The following is an 18,059-nucleotide window of genomic DNA, read 5'->3' as shown; positions in this document are numbered from 1 at the left end:
ATTGCCAAAGTCCACACCCTTTAGCACCATTTGGACATGTAATGAATGCTCTCCCAGGGTCTTCGAAACCTTAGTTTTACATGTACCCCCACCACAGATACAAAGAACATCTTTATCTCCTTTTGATGCCATCTTACCTGCTTATAAATATCAACAATAAAGTTTAAACATTCTAAACATAAATATGGCAAAAAATTCAAACGCCAAGTAAAAAAAGTCTAAACATTCTCATATCAACAATATGTCAGAAAAATAAAGTTTACAAGTCATAAATATAGCAAATCAAACAAGAGTTTACAAGAAGTTAAACATCATAAAACACGACTAACAAGAACATCACTCAAGATTATTAGGCCTAGCCATAAGGATATCTGCAACTTGAGATCGTAAATTAACCATATAAGCTTGATCTTGTGGCCTGAAAACTTGCTCAACACCATCATTTGTTTCTGGGTCTACTGGAATATGATTATTCACAAGAAGTTCCTCATTACCATATGCTTGGAATAACACATCGTTGAGGGCAACTCTACGAAGGAAGTTATGAAAAGCCATACAAGCAATGACTATGGTCCTCTGAATTGGAAACTTATACCCTGGCATCTTGCTCAAAATAGGGAACCTAGCTTTCAAAACTCCAAAGCTCCTCTTAATCACATTCCTTAGTTTTGAATGGCTATGGTTAAACTTCTCCTCCTTAGTCCTAGCATGACTCCCAGGACGTCTGTAGTCAGCAAGCCAATATCGTACACCACGATATGGAGCCATAAAGCCCCTGGTATGCGTGTAAGCCGCGTCACATAGATAATACTTATCTATACAATAGAAATAGATGACAATTTAGTACGCATATACCAGTAATAATTTTGTAGATAACATTATAATAAAACAAAGACTACACATTTACCTCGAGGAGGTAATGGAAACCTGAAAGCTGGATTTCGCACTGAAGTAGATAACACCCTAGCATCATGGGCAATCCTCTCCCATCCAGCCACAACATATATGAATTTCATGTCAAAGTCACAAATTGCCAACACATTTTGCCAACAATCTTTTCCACCTTTTCCTCTGTAAGGGGTCTGTTTACTAGGAGGAATAACTGCATGAATGAGAGTACCATCTAATGCTCCAACAGCCCCTTTGAATGCTCCTTCTCTAAGTTCCTTATAACTTCTAAGTTCTCCAACTGGGGCATCCCAAGATGGTGGTACAATCATCTCTTTGGAAACCAGAATCATAGCATTCAACACTTCATGAAAGTACTTGTGAATTGTTTCTCCAGAATGTTGGAATAACAAACTTACATGTGTCATACGAGTGTTATGACTAAGTGTTAACAAGAACATCATCATCTTCTCTTCCAAAAGTAGGTGTTTACTGTTGGCCAAGTACCCTCTCTCTCGAAAATGACTACACAATGCTTGAAAAGATTCTTTTTCCATCCTAAAAGATTGGAAAATTTGTTTTGATGGACCATTCAAAGTCTCCCTAACTAAATCTTCTCCACTACGTTTGGAAATGCACATCTTTTGACGGACTCTCCTTGGGAGGGTATTTCTTCTTGCACGTTTGAGCAATATCACTAATGTTATAGGACTCACCAACAATGATAACTTAAAAGAATCCATATAGACCTACATATAAAAAGTATAACCATTTCAATGTATCAATAACATAAAACTATACAAGTCATTTCCTTAACACTATGCTTTTCCACAACAAAACCAACAATGAAATTCATAGATATGTGTTTACTTTCAGAAATTCCTAATGACACTATCGACTGTATTGAAGAGCCAAGGATAACCATTGGCTCTAACTAAACGTGTATTGGATATCATAGATATGCGTTTACTTTCAAAAATTCCTAATTACACTATTGACTGTATTGAAGAGCACACTCTTACAATTCGTGATCAAATGCATGAATGCTTGATTTCCATACTAAAAATTGGAGTTGCATGTTCATCAGAGCAAATAGTTGAGAGAATAGACATAACAGATGTTCTCATGGATATGTGGTATTCTAAGTTCAGTTCATACGCTATTATGGTTCTCAGGGAACAGGTGGTGTTATTTGAATATCAACAATTACAACTGAGTCGGTTTATAGGATTCTGCACCTTCAGTTGGCCAGCATTGATCCCCTATTTGGGGCATCACCATATCACTGACTTCATTCTAGAATAAGGTTTTATGTAACAAGTGAATGGCAAGATGATGGTGTAACCCACAGATAGTAAGTATTTCATTGTAATAGATTATTACATATCCTAGTAGTAGTTTTCTTTTTTTTTCCTGAAACGAAGTAATTTATTCCAAGGGGATCTTGTGTAGGACTCTGCTATCAGATGTTTTAAGTGTTCCCATGACAATAGTTAGAATGAAGAGATGTTCACAGCCCATATTTTTCAAGCATATTAGTTTCTATAACGGGAGAGAACTTGCATTTGGTAATAAATTCTTGAAGCACAACATTGTCACTTCTCTATATTCTATATTAGATGAACAATAATGCATCCACAAGACAAGTCATCGAACTTAAGTTGGACTATCCTCATTCAGTGGAAGTGGGTGTGTCAGTAGGAACTACACTTAACTAACCAATTTCTATAAAATACGGTGACATACAAGGACAACATTTAAGCTCCAAATAAGATGATGTTAATTCAAAACACTCCACAACAATGTACCTAGAACAAGTACAAACCATTGTCTCTTAGCTAATCAACTTTGTTCCTCTATAAACAATTATTTATCTTCAATACACATCAAATAAACAGTACCCAAATTACCATTTCCAAAAAGAACCAAAACCCAGATAGGTAAGTTTAGAAAATGAATCATTAAAAGCATATACATGATCTAAAAAAGAAAACAAGTGGTGATCTAGAGATACTTACTTGGCGGCAAAGAATAAGAAAATGAGCTCGTGATTGGTGGCAACAAACAAGAAGAGTGATGACGGTGGAGCGGTGGAAGAAAACAAGACCGTGGAGTAGAAATGGAGGCAATGGGTGTGGCGGCTTAGGTTGGGAAGAAGTGAGTTTTTAGAGAAGGCAGAAGAGAACGAGGGCAAAGGGTAGTGTGTTTGGGGCATTTGTGTCTTTTTCAAACTTACAAGACTTACAAAATTGTAGTAGATCCAATTTTGGTACTTACAGAAATCATGCCTCTTATAAGACATTTCTAGTAGAATGTCTCTCATAAGAGGCAAAAAACAAACCAAAAAAATGTCAAAAATCACTGGGCCACATCTTATAAGAGGTTATAAGACATCAATGTCTTATAAGAGGCAAAAACAAATGGCCCCTTAGATTTAAACCTGATGCTCTGATACCATGTTAGTAGTGATGCTAGGAGAGTTGTGACATTGTTGTAATATGGAAACCAGTAAGAAGAAGAATGGAGAAGAGTGGAGGCTAGAATAATAGGGTTAGAGAGAGTTCTTTCTCTACACCTTAGTTCATATATTTATACTTGATTTACTTCGGTGTCAAGCTACTCAAAACAGCAACTACTAAATACGTATCCACACTTATAGAAACATGGAATACTTTACATACTTCAACATCTACAAAAGATGAAGTTGAGAGATTGCTTAAAGCTCTGCGCAATAAGTATCATCATGCCAAGCTTAATCTCAGAAGGTGGAGTCTAACAGTTGAAACAATTGATCTCTCATGGCTTCACAAACGTAAAAGATGGATAGAGTTTCTTGGAGTTCCTCTACACCTATGGTCATTGGAAGTGTTCAGAAAATTGTGTTCCAGCTTTGGGAGGTTTTACAAGGTCAAAGAAGAGGTTGGGGAATACAGAGAAGTCTCACGTGTGAAGATTTTGGTGGACGATTGTGATTTGCTCAACATTTGCAATATCTTGCCGTTGATTGATGATCTTCACTTTGGGAACTAGGAGGAGAAGATGATGAGTTGAATACTGAGTTGACTCATGGGGCATCTCGAACCCATTCCTATGCTGAGGTGGGTACAAATGGTAGAGCAAGTCAAACTAGTAGAATCATACGTGACTATATATACAATCATTCCTCATGTAGCAAGTCAACAACAAGTTCAAAATTCTAATTTGAAGTCATATGAACATAGAGGTGCTGAAGGAAGCCTACATACCCAAGCCCATAGTGAGAATATGGTTGAAATTAAAGGTCTAGCGGGCAGGGCCAAGATCTCAATAGGCTCTATGTTCCTGATACTTTTTCTGGAATTATGGACAAGGTTACCACTGGACCTAACTCAAATCAAGGATCACCACCACCCACTAAATTCAGCGTGAGAAGTCTCGTGGTATGTTCTTCTAATAATCCAAATCAGGAGTTGGTGCATGATATAGCCACTAAAGGTAGGAGCACAGAATCTGATAAGATTGTTGAGGATGATGAAGGCGACTGGGGATCAGCATCTTCTACATCGTCGGGTGAGGTAGAGGATGACAGTTCTGGAAATGAAGAGCTTCTCATTCAATCATTAAACTCAGGATGATTCGACTGGATCAGCTCATGTTTCTCATGTGGATGAGACGCAATTATCTGATAAGTGGGTTGATGATATAATGGTTCCATTGGGTACAATACTTGGTGTCTCCACACTCCACAGGTTGCAAAAATGCAGGAGATAAGTTAAAAGCTATCAATAACAGGGCTGGGAAAGAACAAGGAGGTAAACGAGAAGGTAAATCAGTTTCTAATGTCGACAAAAAATTCCTTTCTTCTAAAAATTATTCTCATTCCCAACCTCTCGCTCTCTTTAAAAAAACTGTCTAAAATGTCTTCTGTTACGGACAAAAACCCCCCCACCTAGCAAGACTAAATGGATAAGTTTCAATGATCGTGTGCAAACACTTCCTAGAGAACTGCAGGTGAAGATATAGTCATATATACCGAAAATCATTTCTGGTTTGGATAAGAGTTCATATGCACGTAACAGATGAGCTATGAGAGAAGGATAGTGCTCAAACTGTCAAACACCAACTTGCCCCGGTCTTCAACCTCATAGTGAAAATTCAGTTTTCAAGGTTTTCATGTGCCAGCCACCTGCGCACCGAGCACAGTTGAAAAGATTAATCCAACCATCTGGTTGGGATTGACTCAAGTTTTTAAACATTTCAAAAGTCTTGGGAATCTGACTTAAAACAACCCGCCTTTTTAAAATTTCATTTCTTATTCAAAAATCCAAAAAAATTAATTAAATTTTTCCTTCTTTTGTTTGTATATATTTCCCTTCAGTTCTTTTTCATATTTTCCCCTCATCTGTTTTTCATCCACCGTTGGATGTAAGTGTACCCCATATTGTTGCGTGGCATTTTCGATGTTGATCCTTTTGGTACCTCACGGGTCAAGATCGGACAAGTAACGAAGCGCGGATCGGTTTTGAAGTTGGCAAGGCACTAAGGACATGATCGGAATTACCTAATTTCATTTGGGCTTGGGCCAAAATTTCATTTTAACTTATAAGGCACGTGTGAGGCATATGCCATCAAACCTTTATAAGCCTCACAACCGCCCGACCGACCTCATCTTCCCTAAAATTTTCCAACCCTAGCCAAGACATAATCGCTACAAGATCCCCTCTTTTAATCGCTACGACCGCTGATAAAAGATAAAATGATAGTTTTACCTACGAATAAGTAATGAGACTCAAATGCAAGTAAAACTAAAACTATTTTCATGCTTATATTATCAAAGTTTTCTACTCTCGATGCTATTGCAATATAGTGGGAATAGAAGATTCGTTCCACTCCTAGTTCTTTAGAATTCTAAGTTAACTACGATTATCAGTTTATCAAAATCAATGAGAGTAGAAATTGTACTAAACAAGATATGATAATTCAAACTACGGAATTACTAATTTGATGATATGAGGAGGAATTAGGGGGATTTGATTCCACCTTAACTCGACTTAATTTACTAACGAAGAATTGTCATAATCCGAATTGAAATGTTTTCGCATAGCAATTTGGTCTTCCTAATCCCTAATTGTTCATGGTAATCTCTACCAACTAACAACTATCATGTGAAGCAATCAAACTCATTCTCATGGTGTACTAATTACTTTCTAGAATGGAATGGAATATCATGAACTATTCTACGCTAACAAAAATCAAGCTTCATCAAGGCTTCTTCAAACCCCTCTAATGGAGGTTTTAGCCTTGAATCATTATGTTGTCATTAATATATAAATCATAACAAGACATGATAAAAAAAGATTATAAATTTACTTATTTGATTTAAAATGGAAATCTAATCATGTAAGATTGAATTGAAACTAGTAATGATAATTAACTAAATCTATGAATTGAAGCTAACATGATTTAATGAAATGAAACTAGATTTATGAATAACTAACTAACTTTATTGATCTAATGAATAATAACAATACTGATTCAAAACTGAATTCAAAACAAGGTAATAAAGCAAATTAATAGAGTCTAAGCTAATTTATTTTCTAATCTCGGTCTAACTAATTGAGTTTGCCTCTTTCCTCCTTTCAAAAAGAGAAAGAGATCCCCAATTTCGTATATGGGCCTGGAGCCATGTTTTGGGCGGAAAATCAAGCCCAAAACCCAATTTATTCAGTCCACAGAGGCCTTTTTAGCTGGATTTGACTTCAACAGACTTTTCGTCCACTTTTGCTCCTCTGATTGGGTTAAGGTTTGGACCATTGGAAATCTCTTTCCAAGACGGTCGTTTTGACATAAGGTAGGCCCAATTCAGAGGTCTGAGTCCAAAGATACAATCTTCGGAAGTTCTACTAACTTTTGTGCACTGTTTCTACCCGCGTTGACTTTTCAGCTTTTACCGGGCTTTAAAAAGGTTTTTTCTCCTTGTGTCTTGGGCTTTAATCATAGAACTTATTAGCAACCAACCATTGCTCCTTTATCTCGCAAAAGTGACACATTTCTGCACGTAATTGACTCCAATGCCTGAAATACATAAAAACACATAATCAGCATTAACTCTTATTTATTACTCGCATAATTGGTCTAAAAGTATTATTGTTAAGGAGTTAAAACTATAGTTTTGGGCTCTTATCAAACCACCCCCAAATAGCATTTTGATTGTCCTCAAGCAAAAATGAGAAATTAGAATAAGTGACCAAAAATGGAGTTCTAACTACTCTCGTTTCGCCGAGTGTGATTGCATTGACCATATGCAACAAGGCCTTAAACCACTAGGAATTCCCTAGTGGACGAGTTATAGCCTCATGAGAGTTTTCCAGTGAAGGTACTCACAAACTCTATCTATACTACAACGACTAAGAAATAGAACTATTGTTTCCTTATTTATGTCTCAATTATCAAGTCGAAACCTAGGCTAATTTATGAATAATAATCAATTATCTACAAATAAGCATATATACAATGAGTAATACTATGGAATGCACTAACAGGTTCATTTCTGAAACTTTGGAATAACGTCCTTAAGTAGGTCCTCACATAAATGTCAAGACAAAAACACTCTGATTTTTCCGCTCAAGTTTCGCTACTCTAGTGTGCAGTGGGCACACTTTACCTTACAATCTCAATGACACACAAGGAAGCCGAAGTCGATCAAACACATCTGCCACTTACTATCACACTAATCTATTCCTAAATGAGCTAGAGGTCTTTATTAGGTGTTGCGGGGATTAGGAGATGGTTTAAGAAGGAAGGAAATGGATATTCAAAAAAGACAAGTCTGAGTTAATAGGGTCTTCATATTACGTAACTAAAGAAACCCTTGTTCTTTTGCTTCTACACTTTGTTTCCATCCTTAGCCTTTTTATTTTGGCTTTTTTACTCCTTTTATTCTATTTTTGGAGTTTTTATTTTGTTTCTATTTCTATTTTTCTTTTCCTTTCTTTGAATGGAAACTTCTTTTCTTTTTCTTTGCTGAAACAACTAACTAATTTTTGTTTACACAGGTTTTTCCTTTCTCTTTTCGTTACTCATCCTATTCTCAGACTCATTCTATAATGGGTAGGTTGATTTTTTATTTTGTTTTGTTTTTGTAAAAGGGTAAAGGATTTGCGGTTTATGAAAAGCTAAAGAAAGGCTCAGAGGGGGGACTAGTGGAAAATAATTCATAGGTTTGAATTTCTGGCTATATCGATCCAAAGATGGCCTAAATTCTCGCTTAGGATATGGTATAGTGATCAAGCAAGTGGACGTGTGATTTCTCTATCCGGATTTTACTTCTCCCTTGTGTCATTTCTCAATTTTTTCACTCATATAAGGCTTTAGGCTATATTCTCACAGGATTTGTAGAATAAGTAGTCTAGCCTAGATTTCAGAAACTTCTGCCAAACAATCATAGATACTCATGCAATATATTTATAGAAAGATGCAAAGATTATTATCTACATATTAACCTAAGTTTCTAAAAACTATTCTAATGCAAAAACTACGTGAGACTTCTAGATTATTAAGAGCATAGAGAAAGAAAATAATACCAATATTTCTAAGTGTATAGCATAAACTTTTTATTTATATTTTTGAATTTTTACTAGAAAACAAGTGCATATTGTACATATCTATATCCTAACAGATGCCTTAATTACACGTGTTTCTATGCCACCCCCAAACAAAAAACATGCTTTGTCCTCAAAGTATTGAAATAAAAAGGGTAGAAAAATATCATGGAAACGCGTGAAATTTTGTAGCATCTACAAAACAAAGTTAAAACATACGAATATAGATAAAGAAAAACAGATGCAACTCTATATGAGTTCCACCCGTTATGGGGTTACAAGAAGTAAAATGCTTGGGACGTAAGTAGACACGAACTAAACCCTAAAAACTTACCTTATCTCCCGCGTTTAAGCATCATCCTCATCTATAAAGAAATGAGGTTCCTTCACATCTTGCCACGCCATGGTGATTTGCAAGGCTTCACGCCATTTATCATCTACAATCTCTAACCTATTTAGCGTTACTTGGTCAAATGGGGTCTAGGGGGCAACCCAATGAGGTTGCACCTGCCATCCCGGCCAAGTCATAGCACAGAAAGATCGAATAATACAATTGGTGGGTCTCACAATGTCGACCCCAACCCAATCCGTGAAACGGGCACAAAAAATAGGGAAGAAACATAGCATAATACGGCAAACTAAAATAGGCATAAGAAAGTACTTATGCCTCATACTCTGGGCTAGTGCTAAACTAGACATTAATGTCTTGGGAAGGTCATATAGCAGGCGTCCCTCAGCTAGAGCAAGGAAAACGTCGCAAGTGGCGTCATTCGCAGAAGAAAAACGCCACTCCCCTAATATGTTTACCATGATAAAGAATATGACCGTGCCCACATTAAGGGACAAGCTACCAAGGGCTACGTTATATGTCCCTTGGTCCTTTACACAGAAAATGCCGACCCCATAAGTCTCATGCAAAAGCTCATAGTTGTAGGCAGAGAAATTATCAACTATGTAGCTCCATGGGTCTTGAATCTCAACAGGCATAGGAAGCTCAACAACAAAAGCCAACAAGAACTTGGTTATTTCCATTGTTTCGTCATCAATGTTGATGGAGAACACGTGTTCTCCATCCATCCGATAAAAGAATTTACAATGGTCATAAAATTACGAGGTAAGTGCAGGAGAGTAAAGTTCATCAGAATTTACCATTAAAGATTTACATCCTGCTTGTATGATTACTTCACGAAACCATGCACCATAGGTGTCACTTTGGAACAAGTCTTCAAAAGATTGTTCTTGTATGATACGAGGGGATGTCATCACAATAAATACTCTCTAGAAGAGCTGCAAACGATCCTGGAACAACCCACAAAAATTTAGAATTTTTCGTGGCTACGAAGGTCAGGGCGCAGGTGCGCTCCGACTATGCCTTGTATGGGTGCGGGTCGCGCTCAGGTGCAAATAGAGTAACAAGCGTGTTAGCGCTAGGCGCGCTCACAATTTGTCTTGGGAGGGCGCGGGTCGCGCTTCGTGTGTTCTGAGTAGGGTGAAGTGAAAAATAAAAGGAAAAATTGGAGGTTTAAGGTGAGAGATGAAAGTGAGATGTGTGGGTTTTGTGTGGAGAATGAAGGAAGTTTATATAGGGTTTTAGTTTCTAAAACGAATCGACAAGTTGCCAAAAAGCTTTAAGGCAATTGCCGAAAATAAAATATTTCCAAAATCGAAAACGGAAACAACCCATATTCCTTATTCCAAAGCAAACCTAATATCGTTTAGATTGAATTTAGAATAGCAACTTCCTAACTCATTGAAATTTCATCCTACCACAATATCTAATCATAGCCATGCCAATATCGGCAACATTCCCAACACTCATCGCAAAAATTACTTCTAAATTTGTGGATTATATAAAAAACAATTCTAAAAGAAATAATACCACCCCCAAACAATTCAGGAATGTGGGATTAATGTTAACATTATCGCATACGTTGAAAAGAACCACATTAAATTAAAATCGAAATTCACAATACAATTAACTACCGAATTCAAATTTAACTACGAAAATCAACAACTTAACATCCAAACTAATAAAAACAATAAAAATAACATTAAAACAACAAAATTTTCTAAACAACTGCCACGCGATGAAGATGGACCCTGAGACGAAGAAGGGCCAGAGTCAGTAGTCCTTCTTCGACGATGCTCATGCCTCACAGACGCCTCCTCAGAGGAAGAACCCCCCTGGGGTGGCAAGCATTCTAGCATTTCTACTTGGAACTTGCGTTGTACCTCCATAAATGCTTTCATCTCTTCCCAATGAACGCTCATTCTCGCGCTGGGCACGAGTCTCATAATTCTGATGTATGGTAGTCTGTCGAGTCCGATTTTTGCGAATGAGATATGGAAATGATCAGGAGAGAATTTCCAATCCAATGATCCATAAAACACTCTATTCTAACCGTGGGTGACATATAAAAAGATGGAAAATGCCTCGAAGTGCGTGCATGATGTAAGTTATACAATCGAATGAAATCTAAATTCATAGAGAATGTCAACCCGAATAAAAATACGATTAAACGGCATGGAAAGTTTAGCAATCACGGATGGAAAGATGGACACCCCACCCCAAACAAATTTTAGACAACAGAGTTTAGAAAATTTGTTTTAAACGTGGGTCTTTTAAAGTCAAATTCCCGAGACTTACTAGATTACTATTTTTATGATTTAATTTTTTTTTTTACTTTTTATGCATGATATTTACTATAAGAAAAACGAAAAGCAATAAAGACATAATTCACACCATAGAGGAACATGACTCAAAAACCGAGAAAACATGCAAGAGTGGAAAATGTGAATTATGTTAAACGTGGACTTAGGATCCGGTACTTACAGCTACACACTCCATGGGGAGGGCCCGGTTACTTGAATGGTGCACTTACTAATATATGGACATGAAAGGAAGTGCACCAAGCAACAAAGGTCAGTCCTCATAGACAGGGTCCTGTAAAAGGACTTCCTCCACATCAGGGGACATTAGCTCGTGAAAATATTTTAACCGTTGGCCATTAACTTGAAAGGTACTGTTGTCCTTGGGATTTACCAAGGTGATTGCCTCGTAAGGGGTGACTTCAGTAACTAGAAAAGGACTAGACCAATGGGTTTTTAATTTCCCTAGAAAAATATGTAGACGGGAGTTGTAAAGCAAGACCTTTTGACCTACCACAAACTCTTTGCGCAAGATTTGCTTATCATGAACACGTTTCATGTTAGCTTTATAATCCTTCGCGAGATCATAAGAATAACTAAGGATTTCTTCAAGCTCATTCAATTGCAACTTGCGTTTGACACCCGCCTCATCAAAATTGAAGTTAAGGCTTTTTATAGCCCATATAGCACGGTGCTCCAATTCAACGGGGAAATGACAAGGTTTCCCAAATACAAGTCTAAAGGGAGACATACCTATAGGAATTTTAAAAGCAGTCCTATACACCCATAAGGCATCAGTTAGACGCTTAGACCAATCTTTCCTATCAGGATTTACAGTTGTTTCTAAGATTTTTTTGATTTCCCTATTAGAAACTTCTACTTGTTAGCTAGTTTGTGGATGATACGAAGTTGCTACCTTATGTGTAACTCCATACTTTTTCACTAGAGATGCAACAACTCTGTTGCAAAAATGTGTTCCACCATCACTAATGATGGCTTTAGGAATGCCAAATCGATAGAAAATATACTTATTAACAAAAAACACAACTGTCTATGGTCATTGCTACGGCAAGCCATGGCCTCTATCTATTTAGACACATAGTCTACAACAACTAGAATATATATAAAACCGTGGAAAATAGGAAAATGACCCATGAAATCAATGCCCCATACGTCAAAAACTTTTACCACCATGATTGGATTTAATGGCATCATATAAAGTTTTGTGATTCGCCCAAGTTGTTGGCAACGAACACACGTCTTGCAATGCACTTGGCCATATTTAAAAAGGGTAGGCCGATAGAACCCACATTGCAGAATTTTAGCAGCTGTTTTCATACCACTAAAATGGCCACCACACTCTTTGTCATGGCAGAATGATAGAACCTCATTATATTCCTACTGGGGAATACAACGACAAATAATCTGATATGCACAATACTTAAAAAGGTAGGGCTCATCCCAGTAGTATAGCTTAACTCTGGCCAAGAACTTTTTACATTCATTTCTTGACCAATCATCAAGAATAATTTCATAAGCTAAATAATTCACAATGTCAGGATACCATGGTGCAAAAAAAATAGCATACAGATGCTCATTAGGAAAAGAGTCAAGTATGGACTCAGAATCACTATCATCGTCATTTGTAAGTCTAGATAAGTGGTCGGCAACAACGTTTTTGACCCATCTTTTGTCCTTTATTTCTAATATGAACTCTTGCAGGAGAAGAATCCATCGGATTAATCTTTGCTTAGCATCCTTCTTTGCAAGAAAGTACCTAAGGGCTGCATGGTCCGTGTAAACTAGAGTCTTAGAACCAACCAAATATGGACGAAGCTTATCTAAAGCATAAACGACGGCTAAGAATTCTTTTTCAGTAGTTGTATAATTCCTTTAAGCATCGTTTAAAGTTTTACTAGCATAATAAATAACAGTGGATTTATTATCTAGTTTCTGTCCCAATACAGCACCAACAACATAATCACTAGCATCACACATGAGTTCAAAAGGTTTAGACCAATCGGGAGGCTGTATAATGGGTGCAGAGGTTAAGGTGGCTTTTAAAGTTTCAAAAGCCTATTTACAGATAAAATTAAAATCAAAGATGGCATCCTTTAAAAGTAGGTTAGTTAAAGGCCTAGCTATTTTTGAAATTTTTTTGATAAAATGTCTATAAAAACCTGCATGGCCTAGAAAGGCTCTAATATCACGGACAGTCCGTGGTATAGGTAGAGATGCTATCTTATCTAGTTTGGCCTTATCTACTTTGATGCCATCACTAGATACAATGTGCCCTAGCATTATTCCTTTTTTCACCATGAAATGATATTTTTCCCAATTTAAAACCAGACTCTTCTCTTCACACCGTGTCAAAACCTTAGATAGGTTAGACAGGCAGTCAGTGAAAGAGTCTCCATAGATAGAAAAGTCATCCATGAAAACTTTCATGAAGCATTCTACCATGTCACTAAATATATGAAGCATACACCGCTGGAAAGTACTAGGAGCGTTACAAAGGCCAAAAGGCATTCGTTTATAAGCATATGATCCAAACGGACATGTGAAGGTAGTCTTTTCTTGGTCATCAATATCAATAATAATCTGAAAATAACCAGAGTAGCCATCTAAAAAACAATAAAAAACATGACCAGCTAGACGTTCAAGCATCTGATCTATAAAGGGTCAAGGAAAATGATCCTTTCGTGTCATGGCATTTAAACGTCTGTAATCGATACAGATTCTCAATTTCATAGGACCATGCGTTGCAACATATTCACCTTTGGCATTACGTACCATGGTAATCCCTGATTTCTTAGGAACTACATGAATAGGACTTACCCATTCGCTATCAAAGATTGGGTATATGATACCCGCATCGAGTAACCGTAAGACTTTTTCCCTGACCACCTCTTTCATGGCAGGGTTTTAGTGACACTGAGGTTCGCGAAAAGTCTTTGCGTTATCCTCCAAATGGATACGATGAGTGCAAACATTAGGGTCAATTCCCTTAATGTCGGCTAGGGGCCAACCAATCGCAAAACGATGTTCCCTAATCACCATAATCAAATGTGCCTCTTCATCCATAGATAACAAAGAAGATATAATTACCGGATGACTACCATCTAGATCAAGTTGAATATACTTTAACTCAAAAGAAAGAGGTTTAAGGACCGGGGTGGAAGGAATGTCGATAAATGCTTCTTGAGGGTCCTCATCTTGAGTAGCGAAAAGACTTGCTTAGGTAGCAAGTCTTCAAACTCAATAGATGGAGCAACAGAAGGGTCTACGATAGGTGTAGACTCGAAGATGGTGTTGACTTCCTCTAAGTAGGAGTCATTAGCAAAATCTGAACTTCCAAAAGAAAGGAATTTATGCATCTGGTTTTCGGAAAACGTGTTATTAAAATAGTCTTAAGCTAAGCTCTCGATCATGCTAACCTCCCCATCTACAGATGAATCTGGTAACTGTTTCATCATTTTAAAAACATTTACCTCAACAGAAAGATGGCCAAAAGACAAGGACATCGAACCATCACGATAATTTATAAGCGTGTTGGCAGTCGCCAAGAAGAGACGCCCTAAGATGATCGGAACAGAGTCGTTAACGACTTTCGTATCGAGGATAACAAAATCAGCAGGATACTAGAAATCATGAACCTTAACAAGCACATTTTCAACCACAACCTTAATTAGGATACTTAATAGACCGATCCACTAATTGTAACATCATTTTTGTATGTTGCATCTCCTTTAGACCTATTTGTTTGTATAGATAATACAGAAGTAAGTTAACACTCACCCCCAGGTCTAATAAAGCGGTGGTCGTGTGGGAATCTCCTAAGGTGCATTGTACAGTAGGACGACCAGGGTCCTTCTACTTAACGATTCCATTATGTTATGATAAAGTTGGAAACTGTTCAGTTAGAAAGGAGTCTTTAGGAATATTTGTCTTATGCCTAGTAGTGCACAACTCTTTAAGAAACTCAGCATGATGAGGTAACTTTTTAATCACTTCGAGAAAAGGAAGGTTTATTGTTAGATTTTTGAAAATTCCCTAATCTCATCATAATTTGTATCCTTGTTTAACATAGCTAATCTCTGGGGAAATGGTGGTTTCTCTCTATATTTAGCATATGGATCAACAGGATGTTTAACCTTGGCCTTTTGTTTCTTAGGTTGTGGTTTAACTGGTACTTCTATTTCGGTATCTAGTTCAATATCTGGTGTCGGTACTACTGGTGGGATAACTATAGGCATAGTTACGTTGTTATCAACCACTTTCCAGAACGAAAAGTGGTGATGGCATTTAGCTCACCTACGTTTTCGTTGTCTTTACTAGTAGTACCATTTACCTCAAAGGTTGTGTTTGTTGTTTTAGGATTAGGTATCACTTGACCTGGAAACACACCTTTGGGTTATACTTTCTCTTGGGCTAACTGCTGTAAGGAAAGTTGGATGGCTTGTAAAATTTGTTGTTGGGTTTGCATAAAGGCATCAAAACGATCCGGTTGTGGAGGAGTGTTAGCTATAGGTTGTGTGACAGAAAATACATGGATTGGAGTTGACATTCATGACGGGGATAGGCTTTTGTTTAACAAAAATAACCTCTACCTTTTTAGTGAGAGATTCGATTAAAGTTTTTAGTTCAGGATCGGGTTTAATCTCAAACATACCGGTGGCCTTAACTGTTGTAGAAGAACTAGCGGAGCGGGAGATATCGTCACTACTAGGGCAGGGATCGGGTCGAGTTCGGGTCGGATATGGCTATATCCGAATCCGAATCCGAACCCGATTATATCCGAAATTTAATATCCGAATCCGACCAGAACCCGACCGAATCCGACTAACCCGATCGGATAACACTAAAAATTAAAAAAAAAACCCAAAAATTATATCCGAATCCGAACCCGAACCTAACATACCCGAACCCGAATCCGACCTGAATATATAAACGGATATGAAAATTGACCCGAACCCGATGTATTCGGTAATCGAGTAGGGTCAGATTTGGGTCTACCCGACCCGATTCCCTACCCTAGTCACTACCCACCCACCCCCCACCGGTTATTATTACGCTTTGTTTGATCTTCTAAAAATTTATAAGCCTCTGAGGCTCCTTTACTGAGGAAATACCCCCATTCATTATGTCAAGAACTTCTTTATGGTGATGTAAAAGTCTATTGAAAAATGCACGAACTAACGTGTCTTTCGCGAGGTTATGGTGTGGACACTCTATAAGAAGATCAGTGAAACGATTCCAAGCCTCTGAAAATGATTCATAAGGATTCTGTAGAAAGAAATGAATCTTGGAAAGCATTTCATCTGTCTTCAGTGGTGGCTAAAAATGTTCCATAAATAGTTGAACAAGTTTGGCCCATGAGTCCAGAAATTAAGGGGCGTTTAACCAAAGCCGCCTTTATCGGCTAAGGTGAAAGGAAACACCCTTAGTTTAATTTGTTCAGCACCAACCATAGGACGGTGGAATGTGGTAAGGACTTGTTCAATCCTACGCATGTGCTGATAAGGTTTTTCAAGGTCTAACCCATGAAAAATGGGTAACAAATTAAATATATTTGGGGGGATTCGAAAATCCCCCACTGGGTCTGCAAGAACGATGCAAGATTTTGGGCTATCGTTCAAAGCTTTGTAAAAGTCAAAGAGAGGAGACTCTCTTTCTTCAGCCATTATTTCTGGTGTAGTGTGTGGTATATTAGCTAGAGGTGTAGGAAGTGGTATACTAGAAAGACGTGTTTATTGACATTGCCGGTTGATTACGTTAGGCATTTTTCTTCTACCTGACCTTAATCTCATGCAAGGCTAAGACCAATCTTAACTAAACACAACAACACTCAAAACAATCCTGATATGCTAGTATAAACCTCTAACAAGAGATGCGATGAGTGGAAGAAAGAAGTACCTGAATGCCACATTACTTCGCTTATGAATAACGTCTTATATACGCGAGCTTAGTGTGTGTAACAAGTTAGAAACACTGAATAACTTGAAGTAATGGAAGTTTGAACTAACTAGTGAAAATTGGGCTTTTCTAGAAGAGGGCGCAGGTCGCGCTCAGAAATGGCCTTGGTAGGGCGCGAGTCGCGCTCAAGTCCAACTCGAGTTCTAGGTGCTTCAGCGCAGGGGGCGCTCAAACTTTGCCTTGGTAGGGTGCGGGTTGCGCTCAAGTCCAATTCGAGTTCCAGGCACTTCAGCTAGGGGCTCGGGTTAGCCTTGTATGGCAGCCAGGAATTTCGGGCTTGCTTGTTCTTTGAAATTATTTTTAGTTTCTGAACAAGACAATCACTGTTAGAATCAAACAAGGGTGGGTGGGTTTAATGGGACTTTGAAAAGACCAACAATACTAATGAAAACAATTCTAAACGGAACTAAGATGGCAGTGGTGCCATTTGATAAAAGGTAAAATGTTAGTTTTACCCACGAATAAGTAACAAGACTCAAACGCAAGTAAAACTAAAACTATTTTCTTGCTTATATTATCAAAGTTTTCTACTCTCGATGCTATTATAATATAGTGGGAATAGAAAATTCGTTCCACTCCTAGTTCTTTAGAATTCTAAGTTAACTACGATTATCAGTCTATCAAAATTAATGTGAGTAACGATGGAAATTATACTAAACAAGATATGATAATTCAAACTACGGAATTACTAATTTGACGATATGAGGAGGAATTAGGGGGATTTGATTCTACCTTAACTTGACTTAATTTACTAACGAAGAATTGTCGTAATCCGAATTGAAATTCTTTCAAATAGCAATTTGGTTTTCCTAATCCCTAATTGTTCATGGTAATCTCTACCAACTAACAACTAGCATGTGAAGCAATCAAACCCATTCTCATGGTGAACTAATTACTTTCTAGAATGGAATGGAATATCACAAACTATTCTACGCTAACAAAAATCAAGCTTCATCAAGGCTTCTT

General features: G+C 37.5%; 1 protein-coding gene across 1 annotated transcript; it reads right to left on the bottom strand.

Moving 5' to 3' along the window:
* Positions 1-336: 336 nt before the first annotated feature.
* LOC147524885 (uncharacterized) lies at positions 337-1,631 on the bottom strand. Its single transcript, XM_086576927.1, has 2 exons — positions 908-1,631; positions 337-815 (listed from the first exon to the last, which is right to left on the bottom strand). Exons 1-2 carry the CDS (start codon positions 1,629-1,631, stop codon positions 337-339), a joined length of 1,203 nt encoding a protein of 400 aa, XP_086433053.1.
* Positions 1,632-18,059: the final 16,428 nt, after the last annotated feature.

Source organism: Coptis chinensis, chromosome 1, assembly GCF_015680905.1.
Source record: "Coptis chinensis isolate HL-2020 chromosome 1, ASM1568090v1, whole genome shotgun sequence".
Taxonomy (NCBI): Eukaryota; Viridiplantae; Streptophyta; class Magnoliopsida; order Ranunculales; family Ranunculaceae; genus Coptis; species Coptis chinensis.
Note: the sequence above shows the minus strand (reverse complement) of the source record. Positions and strands in the feature narration are given on the sequence as shown.

Excerpts from the sequence above, each read along its gene's own strand:
- LOC147524885 (XM_086576927.1), bottom strand. The coding sequence starts at position 1,631 with ATGGATTCTTTTAAGTTATCATTGTTGGTGAGTCCTATAACATTAGTG. Across the intron at positions 816-907 it reads GTTTCCATTACCTCCTCGAG|ATAAGTATTATCTATGTGAC; the intron begins GTAAATGTGTAG and ends TCTATTGTATAG.